The sequence below is a fragment of the Sprattus sprattus genome (assembly GCF_963457725.1).
Source record: "Sprattus sprattus genome assembly, chromosome: 3".
NCBI lineage: Eukaryota > Metazoa > Chordata > Actinopteri > Clupeiformes > Clupeidae > Sprattus > Sprattus sprattus.
Genome location: NC_137922.1, coordinates 7910340 through 7921901, shown reverse-complemented (window position 1 = coordinate 7921901; position 11562 = coordinate 7910340). Strand labels below are relative to the sequence as shown.

Genomic DNA, 11562 nt, shown 5'->3' with positions numbered 1-11562 from the left:
TAATAAAGAAAAACAAAAGACAAGCATTCCTAAAGTAATTCAATTACATTTTATCTTATTTAAACAGCAACAAATCAATAAAGCTGTCTCTGGGTGCTTAACAGAGTCCGAGGCCTGGGGTTGGGTGTGTGTTGACAAGCCGGCCTGCTCTACGGGTCTACCAGCATTATCAGTGGGTTTGTCATGTAGGAGTGAGATGAGGCTGTCATGTGTGTGTGTGTGTGTGTGTGTGTGTGTAGGAGTGAGATGAGGTGTTAGTGGAGAGTGCACTGTCATGTGTGTGTGTGTGTGTAGGAGTGAGATGAGATGTTAGTGGAGAGTGGAGAGTGTCATTTCTACATCATATTTAGAACAACTGCGTAGTGATCCATGCACAGGTATTATTTCATGACATTGTGATAGCTCGCCGTGGGGCAATGGAACAAACATTATCAAACATGGACCTTTTAAGAATGTTGATGTGTTTATGATTTTGGATTTGCAGAGTGACTGATTCCTGCCTGTTGAGGCCTGACGTGAAGCTCTGAACGTGTTTTTCAATGCAGTGTGAAAACATCGGCCGGGTAAGAATTCCTATCAGTTGGGCACAACTTTAACATCAGAACTCTCACTAAGCTGTATCTTGGTGGTTGTGAAATGGTTTTGCTTTTGCGAGAAAACACTTAGAAGAGTATTGACCCTCAGGGGGTTCCGTAGTTTTCCAGGTTGGAATGAGCAAACTGGGGTGTAGACGAGGGTGCGAGAGATGGTTTCAGGGCTCCTGTGGGGAACATTGGGCTGGGTTGTACATGGCAGTGAAAAATTCGAATCATTGGCCGCGTCGGTTCAAATCAAATGTGGAATGTTTACAAGCGGGCACCTGCTACCGTTGATTATACAGTAAATAAGTTGTGAAATGAAACAAAAACACATCACAGTTAACACAGTTGTATTACTATTGATTGATTCACATCGATATGAATGGATAACTAACAAGTGGTGGAAAAGTAATATGAAAATATTTGTTAAGAGTGGCAGCGTGGACACAGCGGTGCTCATCCTCACCATCAGACAGGAAACTTTTCATCTCTGTCTGGGTCAGGCCTCCATTCGCTTGGACATCCTTTCCATTACAGACATGATGTTGTAGCTTCCCTGTATTTTCCTGCATCCACAATCCCTTTGTGTGTGACCTGTACATGCAAAGGAACTGAGCACAGAGATCAGTATTTGAATGGCTATTGTAAGTAATAATAATAATTCATTTTATTTTTAAGTGAGACGTATTCAGATCTGCCAGAAAGGTAGGACTGAAACCACTTGAGTGCAGAGTCTGATAGTCCAATGATGGTGTGGAGGCGCTCTAGGAGGATAGTGTGGTCCACTGTGTCAAAGCAGGTCCAGGAGGATGAGGAGTGAGGGTGATCCTGCATCGGCTGTAATCAGCAGGTCATTTGTCACCCTGAACAAAGCTGTTTCAGTGCTGTGGGCTGAACGAAATCCTGATTGAAATTTTTCAAACAAGTTGTTGTGTTTGAGGTGGTCCTGAAGTTGAGAAGCAACTACCTTCTCTAACACCTTGGACAGGAAGGCAAGGTTTGAGATAGGCCTGTAGTTGTACAAGTACAAGTACCACTGACACAAGGCTCTCTCTCTCCACTCTTCTCCCAGGATGAATCTTTGCTCACGCTTCACAGCCAGCTTCACAGCCAACTTAGAATCCAGTGAAATATAAATGCTGATTGCAAATGTTTCTAATTCAACGGCATAAGGACAAATCAGAATTAGCGTCACATATAACTGTAACCATGATTTGGTTAAAAGATGTTTTTGATCATGCATTTTTTCTGTATACCTCTGTTTTTATACCTTTCTACCTGTTTTTGTTGATTTCAGCCAGTACTGGACAACGACAGGGGCCATCTCTATCCTAAACTCACGACATTGTGCAACAGAGACAAAACAAACAACAGACATCCCACGAATATCACCAATCGCTCTGTCAGTGATACTGCACTCCTGGTAGAGACAGGACAGGGAGAGGAACACAAGCTAAACATGGAGAATACCTCAGCTCAGGTATGGATCTTTTCATTTCTAACTTGTTGTCTGTTCTGGAGTCTGTTCTGTTGTTGTCTGTTCTGGAGTCTGTTGTAGAGTTGCATAGATTAATTTGGAAAGCAAAATTTCAGTGAGTATTCCAGTGAGCTAAAATGAAGTTAATGGGCAGAGTATGCCAGTGGGGGACTGACCCTGATGAGTAAGGTTCAGAATGGCATTTTTGCAGGATGTGGAGTTCGTGCACACAGGCTATGGGAAAAATCTGGTGAAGGTTTTGTACATCAAACGTGAGGGGACCCACCACTACATCACTGAGCTGACGGCAAACGTGCAGCTGACGCTGAAGACCCGCAAAGACTACCTGAAGGGAGACAACTCTGACATCATTCCCACAGACACCATCAAAAACACTGTGCATGCTTTGGCCAAGCTAAAAGGAGTAAGATGTTCTTATAGTCAAATGCATGAGGAACCTGCATAATCTTAATATTCTCAAACCTCTTAATATGTTCTCAAAAACGTGATGAGTGATTTTATTTTTTAAAGGTTAAAACGATAGAAGATTTTGCACTGGATATTTGTGAACATTTCCTGACGTCTTTCAAACACGTCACCAATGCAGAGGTATTCATTGAAGAAGCACCATGGAAGCGGTTGGAAAAGGTAACCCTGTCTCTTCTGAGTCATACATTAACCCTTAGTGTGACATCCCTCCCAGTAATGGTTTTCACTGCAGTATTCACCCAACCATATTGGGCTTTCCTCATAGAATGGAGTGGAGCATGCCCATGCCTTCATCTTAACTCCAGACGTCAGGCACTTCTGTGAGGTGAAACAGGTTCTCAATGGTGAGTTATATGGAGAATAAGAGAATAATAGAGAATAATAACATTTGCAAACACCCTTCAGTCTGTGGTGAGCAGAGTTACAAGTGTAAAAGACCTTCTGTTGTATATATAACCCAACATTAGTTTTTTATGAAACCTGCAACAGCCTAATACCTTTTGTCTATAAAAACCACAAACACGTTAGCATTATGGCCACAAAATATTAAAGAATGCACATTCTTCTGTGCACCGAAAACAAAACAGATGTTTCATGCTGTGCAATAAATTGACTGTTGTGCTTCTGCAGACAAGAAGGCTGAATGCACTTCACAATTTGTGGCCAAAATAGATATAAGTAACTCTGTCCACTTAATAGATACCCTGGGCCACTGAATGTTCATTTTGTCCATATATCAGCTCTGCCTCTTAACGGAAAGTAGGAGGCATGAAAGGAGTTTGGTCCTATATACTCAGTCAGTCGACATCAGAGTTTTGATTAGTTCAAAAATAACTATGTCCGTAGGCTTGCCTTTATTGCCGAAAGTAGCTATGATGTGCATGAAAGGACTTTGGTCCACAGTCAGCGGGTTACAGCACGCATTCTGTCCACAACAGCAAAGGCTGCACGCACTTTCGTAGACATCAGTGTTTTGCTAGAACAAACGGAATTATGTCAATAGGCTATATTTCAGGAGGTATGATGTGCATGGAAGGACTTGGCTAGTTACAAAACACGTTGTCCACAAAAGCAAAGGCTGCTTAAACGTTTGTAGGGTTCAGTGTCAGTTCAAAGGTCAACGAAAAATCAGGCTGCCTCGGTCAGAGAACATTCTGTAACCTGCTGACTCAAGTAATGTATCGGACCAAAGACAAACACCCCATAATGAGCAGAGCTGTTATGTGGACAACATTAACATTTGATGGCCTGGGTCACTATTATATGGACAAAATTACTTTTAATTTGATAAAAATGTGTTTATTCTGTTCGGAAAGTGAGAAGTGCATTCAGCTTTTTGTCCACTAAATGAAAAGCATAGCGGTCAATTCAGACGAGCGTTGCCTGGGATATTTGTGTATTTTTCCACAGTATTGTCCCAGTCTTAAATTGAGAATATATACATAACTATATCTAGTTCTGTGGTTTAGAAACATTAAGAAAAAGTATTTTTATTTTCATGTAGAAATTATGCTCATAAATACAAGATGCATAATAAGATAATAAGATATGATAACAGATGACAAAGATGTATCCCTTTTAATGAAGCCTTGAAATGCTTGCTCCCCAGAGAGTCCTGTCATTTACAGTGGACTGAGGGATATGAAGGTGCTGAAGACCACACAGTCTGGCTTTGAAGGTTTCCTAAAGGACAGGTTCACCACCCTACAGGAAGCCAAGGACAGGTGCTTCTGCACGTCTGTGTATAGCAAGTGGCGCTACAACACACGCAACGCGCCATTCGATGAAGCCTGGTAAATTGTGTGATGGATTATAAATTATTACACAATGTTCAAATTTGAATGTGCTGACCCTGTACAACTCAAGAAAAATCATGTTTGACATGACTTTTGTGCAGGAAAACTGTCAGAGATACAATAATTGAGAAGTTTGCTGGCCCGTATGACCGTGGAGAGTACTCTCCATCCGTCCAGAAGACTTTGTATGACTCTCAGGTCCAGGTGCTTGACCGCCAGCCTGAGGTAGGTAACAAGCAGAACCACCAGAACTCTCTTGTGAAAATGTTGCAAAGTGATGCCCACTGCACAGTCAATAATGATTAGCATTAACATCCACATCCACGTTGATGATGTCAAATGTGCAAAAATGCTTTTCTTCCCAGATTGAGGAAATTGAGATGGTGATGCCCAATGTGCATTACTTCACCATTGACATGACAAAAATTGGTCTGACAAACAAGGATGAGGTATGTGATTAGTATTATCTGAAAATGTATTACTTCAATTCCTCTAGTTATATTGTGATGTATACAGAACCATTGCAAACAGATGTGTTATTTAAGCAATATAGCACGAGTTGGAGTGGGGTAGGTAAGGGATAATCCCACGGGTGATGTTCGGCCGTAGCCATCGAGAGATGACAATCATAGAATGTATTAACTAGTAATGTCATTATTATGAAGTGCTGTTTAATCCAATTCCATCACTCCTTCTCTATTACTAGTATATTTGCAAGTTATGGCAAAGACAATGTTCTTGATGTCATCTGACTGAAGAGGGGTATGGCCTTCTTGAAAATGTACTGAGCCAGGTGTACTACTGTGCGAAATCAATGGCAATATTTTTTTTAGATTAGATTTATTTTAGAAGAAAAGTTAATTTCACCAGTTTTTGTCTAGGTTCAAGTTCAAGGTTCTAAGTACTTTATTGTCATTGCCACAAAGACAACGAGAGTTGTCATACTGAAATGTGAAGATGAGGTTCAGTCCGTGTGAAAGGTTGTGAAGTGATGACAGTAAGGTGAAAGTCAGTTGAGAATACCAAATTCTAGAAAGTGGACAGCCAGATTGGTCAGCAGGCCCGAAAGTCAGGAACACGCACAGGAACTCAACTGGCTGTTTATGTCCAGGCTGCAGTTAATCTATGCATATCACATGTCATGTCATCTGAGTTAAGGGACAGATTAAAGAAGTGTTGAAAGTGTATACACTGTAGATACAATGCACTTTCTATTCCTCTACTTCAATATATTTAAATAATAAAGTGCATTCGAAGTGGATCTGACAATGTATCAGATCAAAGAGCTTTTACATTATTCCATTTTCCTTGAAAAAAGAACAGAAGGATTTTAAAGATTAAGCCTGACTTATGTGTCCATGCACCAAATATTGATTTCCCCCAGCAATCAATCAATAGAACCCGTTAGGTTACACTGCACATAGGTTGTGCCTTGTCCCCCAGAGTAAACACTCAGAGCTAGGCCAGAAGGACACGTTACTTCACATGTCCGTTTCAATGATATGAACTTTGGGGTCATGCACTCTTTCCAGGTTCTACTTCCCCTGGACAGCCCCTCTGGGAACATCGCAGGGACTGTGAGGAGAAAGCCACGCGCCAAACTTTAATATATCATTGCATCATAGCATTGGAAGCTGGAAATTTCAATCTATATCAATCAATGCCATCCTCATGCTTATCAACTGAAGAAAACTTGGAATGGCAGTTATTAAAATGACTAAAACTGTGTTTGTGTTCAAAATTGAAATATGGACAGACATCACGTTGTTCTCTTGTTCTGAGCCAGGACTCACGAATGTAGTTCAATCATGACAAAACCATTACATCATATCAAATAAATTCCATTTATCGTTCCTGGTTTGTCAACATCTGCAAAATCAACACAATTGTAGTCCTGTTAAAACAAATGATTACTCAAGGGAACTGAACACAGCAGCCAACTGAAGAGGCAACACATTCAACAGATCATAGACAACTGCACCAAGGACAAATATATTGCCAACCAAAATAAACAAAAATATACAAACAACATTATTTATGTCAGATCTGTCACACATGTCATGAATGTCTGAATTATCCATGATTGGGAATAAATTAAAATAATTTGACTCATGTTGCAAGTCTTGCAACATTACAAAATGAAAATCACAACTAACGGAGTGATCTTAAATTACAGTCACCATGTAAAGTACTCTTCTGAGATAAATTAGCACCACTGATCTGATCAGATATCATTCATTGACTGATCTATAACTCCCTTGTAAGACTATGTAAAATGCTATGGCTTTAACTATATTTATATCTCTGATACAAAACTGCACTCACATCTTTTATAAAAAGTAAAATAAACAGCAAATCCCAACATCCCTGGTATTTACAATGAAATCTGAGATTCAGCTTTCAGACCCATCCAGGTTGGGAGGACTGCATGCAATAAATCAGGATCACCACAGCGTGCAATATGGTGTTTGACTTCTGGGGGCACATGAGAAACACAAATCCTTACGCACCTCTCGCTCGCTCTCTCTCTCTCTCTCTCACACACACACACACACACAGACAAAAAACAGTCATAACTTAAAATAAACAAGTAAATATTTACATAATTTCTAATGACCCAACAACAAGGGGCAAAGCAGTAGCCTACAACACATACTGCAAACGTCCTTCTTCAAAATATCCAGTAGTCCAATGATAAGTTTGATCCACTTCTGTCCAGGCTGCCACTTCTGTGTCCAGCTGATGCTTCCGCGTCTCCATACACATGATGTACCAAAAGCAGATGTGTCCTCACTCATCTAAAGTCTAACTCTGCAGTATCCTCACAGTCAGATGATTGTCTTCCCCTCAGAGGGCCCCTCCCCACAGCGCTACGACACATTGGTCTTCAAATGCTGAGTCTGAAGGGGCTTTACATGATACTCGTAGATCTTCAGTGCCGGTCCAAGCTTGATCGACAGGCCCGTCAACACATCATTGCGAGTCATTAATAAAAGGGACTTGCCATCAATCTCCTGGAAAAGCAGAAATACTTGCAGAGGTGATTTTTGATTTTTTTTTTTGGAAAATGTATGGATTTAAATGTTTGGTTAAGGTTTGGTTAAGAAACGACTTTCCAAGACCAGGAATGTTTCTCAGTCTTACCTGGTCCTGAAAAGCATTAGCTTGTTCCTCAAATCCAGTGGCTTTAAAGTAATTGACAACATCAACCACACCCCACTGGGCAGGGTCAGGAAGCTGACCATTTTCCACAGTGCTGTCAATCACACGTAAGGTAAACAGATCGAATTTAGCATGACTAACTACACTTGCTGACAAGTACAAGAAATGAACAGGGAGGAGTCGTACCTTTTGATGTCCATAGAGCCATTCGCTTTAGTCTCCATGATCACTACAGAGGAACAACAGTGGATGAGCCTGTCGCCTACAGGGGTTCTGCAAGGACAAATCCATCCATTTGACAGAGCAGGACAAGACCACCTAAAAAAATAGGTCACTTGAATGACGCTGACCTCAGGCCAAATTACATTAGTACGAAGTTCCTAGTACTAAATTAAAAGTGCCCAGTTAACTTCATCAAATCAGATAATGTGAAAAGGTATTTTGGTGAGCACAAACCCCAGCACATAAGAAAAGAAAAAAACAGCCAGTTGCTTAGCAACATCGTTGATGGTGGTTGATAGCTGCGTAGAAAAGCAGATCATGCTTAGTAGATTACAAGCACCACCCATCATTTAATTAGTCTGCACTGTCTTTAAATGAAATAAAATAAAAAGTATTAATACTTTTTATGTGATTTGACAATGTCAATGTCAAGTATTCTTTCAGAACAAAATGTAGTGAGAGGGTTTAGACATTATGTAGCAGATATGCCCTGACTTTTCTGTGCTAAACAATATAAACATTGTATCTAAATATACACCAATGATTTTGATACAATGTTGATATGTTTAGCACAGACGAGTTTCTAACCAGTCAAAGCACCTTTTCAATGTGTTAAATGAATTGCAGTTTTACAGTTGTTTCTGTCTTTCACTGCCAGTATTGGTACTACGACAGGAAAGAAAGGTACAATAAACGAAAGCCTCTTAAATTATTATCTTAAAAATAAAGCTCAACGTTACCCTGCCAATACTAGACGTTATAATCTTTGGATATGATGGTTGTAACGCCTGTATGATATGAGGGATGTGTGACATGACAGTTACAACTGGCTTTCGTTAGCTCTCCCATTAGAAAATTGGAATTGAGGGCAGATAACACAATCTTGTTGCTAACCAGACAGCAGTTATCATCATAACCATAAGGTTTTGATGCGCTGGCTTCATTTTACAATTCATAACGTTAAGTTCATTGTCGTCTAGAATGAATCGCTATTAAACTGTTTTTTAACAATAGGATAACAAGTCATATTTGAACTCGTATTAGGTTACTGAGATAACTTGCACCAAACGAACAAGACAGCTGACTAGCGGCAAACTCGCAAAGCTAACCAGTTAGCTTACGTTATGCAGCTAACTACACAATTAATCATACATGCCACCAATCATAACTTTAGTGATGAAGCAAATCAGCCTAACTGAAGACAACTCGCTTGCCAAGTAAACATGTCCAAATCTACAAGGGTAAATGTGAACTGAAGACATGCTTTCCTAGTTTAGCTACTAGAATAGCTATCATAGCTATGAGCATATCTAGCTAAGTTATCTTTTTACTTACCTCTCATACTATTAGGGTCAGTAAGTCAACGTTACACTGAATCCTCTAATTGACTGAGCTTCACAAAACCACATTAACTTACTTGCGGAATTTATTAGACTAAGAACAGATTTATTTGCTCTCAGATGTCTTTCAATGAGGATGGCATATAAAATCTGTAGTTAGCCTATATGTGGGGGTATGGCAGTTACCTCGTCAGATTTCAAAATACAAACTCCAATGGTTAACCCTTTCCAGTCTGAGCCCAATATTCATTTTTTTACATACATGATTTTGTCTACTTGATTTTGTTCCACAAAAAAAGCATGTTTTGATGATACTTAGCAGAGATCAAATGCACCCATCAATTTCATGAGGAGAAATTTTCCATTTTATTATATAAAACACAATCAAGTTGTTTAAGTGCATGTCCAAATCTATCAACCAAAAGGATAAAATAATTCTGTCAACTTAACATCCTTTTACAATTTCTGTTGCAGACTAAAAAACGTATTGTGGGAAACATTATTTGTCATGTTTTATATTTACTGATGACACAGGTACGTACAGTTTGTGGCAACATGAAGTTCCAACTCATGAGCATGCAGCAAAATACAAATTATTTGAATCCTCCAAAGTAAGTTTGTAACTTGTATAAAAACACAAACACATATTTTATTTCAATTTAAATCAAAATACATTTTTTTTATGAATGTGTCAAACAAATTCAGCAAACAACCAACAACCATTTGTTAGAGATCATAAACATATTGTAGCATGCAGGGGGATGTGTGCTTCTGCAGGTGTGAGTTTGCCCCATAATCCTGTGCCTGTCAGAATGGTTACTCTTTAAATCTGTGTTTAATGTTCCATTTTATAATGTTTTCATGTTTCCATAATGCCAGCATGTATCACTGTTATCATTGTAGCCTGTGTGTTATTCTCTGAGGTAAAACTGTATACCCCACTGCCAATGAGAGTAAAGCTGTATACCCCACTGCCAATGAGAGTAAAGCTGTATACCCCACTGCCAATGAGAGAGTAAAGCACCCCACTGCCAATGAGAGTAAAGCTGTATACCCCACTGCCAATGAGAGTAAAGCTGTATACCCCACTGCCAATGAGAGTAAAGCTGTATACCCCACTGCCAATGAGAGTAAAGCTGTATACCCCACTGCCAATGAGAGAGTAAAGCACCCCACTGCCAATGAGAGTAAAGCTGTATACCCCACTGCCAATGAGAGTAAAGCTGTATACCCCACTGCCAATGAGAGTAAAGCTGTATACCCCACTGCCAAAGAGAGTAAAGCTGTATACCCCACTGCCAATGAGAGTAAAGCTGTAAACCCCACTGCCAAAGAGAGTATAGCTGTATACCCCACTGCCAATGAGAGTAAAGCTGTATACCCCACTGCCAATGAGAGTAAAGCTGTATACCCCACTGCCAATGAGAGTATAGCTGTATACCCCACTGCCAATGACAGTAAAGCTGTATACCCCACTGCCAATGAGAGTAAAGCTGTATACCCCACTGCCAAAGAGAGTATAGCTGTATACCCCACTGCCAATGAGAGTAAAGCTGTATACCCCACTGCCAATGAGAGTAAAGCTGTATACCCCACTGCCAATGAGAGTATAGCTGTATACCCCACTGCCAATGACAGTAAAGCTGTATACCCCACTGCCAATGAGAGTAAAGCTGTATACCCCACTGCCAAAGAGAGTATAGCTGTATACCCCACTGCCAATGAGAGTAAAGCTGTATACCCCACTGCCAATGAGAGTAAAGCTGTATACCCCACTGCCAATGAGAGTATAGCTGTATACCCCACTGCCAATGACAGTAAAGCTGTATACCCCACTGCCAATGAGAGTAAAGCTGTAGACCCCACTGCCAATGAGAGTAAAGCTGTATACCCCACTGCCAATGAGAGTAAAGCTGTATACCCCACTGCCAATGAGAGTAAAGCTGTATACCCCACTGCCAATGAGAGTAAAGCTGTATACCCCACTGCCAATGAGAGTAAAGCTGTAAACCCCACTGCCAATGAGAGTAAAGCTGTATACCCCACTGCCAATGAGAGTAAAGCTGTAAACCCCACTGCCAATGAGAGTAAAGCTGTATACCCCACTGCCAATGAGAGTAAAGCTGTATACCCCACTGCCAATGAGAGTAAAGCTGTAAACCCCACTGCCAATGAGAGTAAAGCTGTAAACCCCACTGCCAATGACAGTATTGAATTTGGCGCCTATGCCAGAGCTCTCTCCCAAACATGTCTGCGGTGGCCGTGGCTTTTTCCTGTGTTCAAGGAGTTCCTAGAGAGCCCCTGGAAAGCCCCCTACAAAGGCTTCCCTTCCAATCACTCTCTGCTTGCCCTCCACAGACGTTGTGGGTTGGCCAGAAAAATTAGTCAGTGGCCCGCCTCCAGTAGATACTGCTCTCGTCATAGCTGAAGCTGGAGGATACAGCCCTTCAATCCCAACGACCCCTCTTGCCTAAGTGTAAGCAGGAGGCGAAACTGCT

The 11562-nt window shown here is 40.7% G+C and overlaps 2 protein-coding genes across 2 annotated transcripts; one reads left to right on the top strand and one right to left on the bottom strand.

The window, feature by feature from the left end:
* Nucleotides 1-2037: 2037 nt before the first annotated feature.
* uox (urate oxidase) lies at nucleotides 2038-5947 on the top strand (the record flags this gene model as incomplete). The annotated part of the gene is made up of 8 exons (XM_080834890.1): nucleotides 2038-2058; nucleotides 2267-2479; nucleotides 2587-2703; nucleotides 2810-2888; nucleotides 4154-4337; nucleotides 4442-4565; nucleotides 4706-4789; nucleotides 5873-5947. 8 exons carry the CDS (start codon nucleotides 2038-2040, stop codon nucleotides 5945-5947), a joined length of 897 nt encoding a protein of 298 aa, XP_080691016.1.
* Nucleotides 5948-6181: 234 nt separating this feature from the next.
* samd13 (sterile alpha motif domain containing 13) lies at nucleotides 6182-9166 on the bottom strand. The gene is made up of 4 exons (XM_080834420.1): nucleotides 9060-9166; nucleotides 7689-7820; nucleotides 7485-7596; nucleotides 6182-7354 (listed from the first exon to the last, which is right to left on the bottom strand). Exons 2-4 carry the CDS (start codon nucleotides 7724-7726, stop codon nucleotides 7211-7213), a joined length of 294 nt encoding a protein of 97 aa, XP_080690546.1. The 5' UTR covers nucleotides 7727-7820; nucleotides 9060-9166; the 3' UTR covers nucleotides 6182-7210.
* Nucleotides 9167-11562: the final 2396 nt, after the last annotated feature.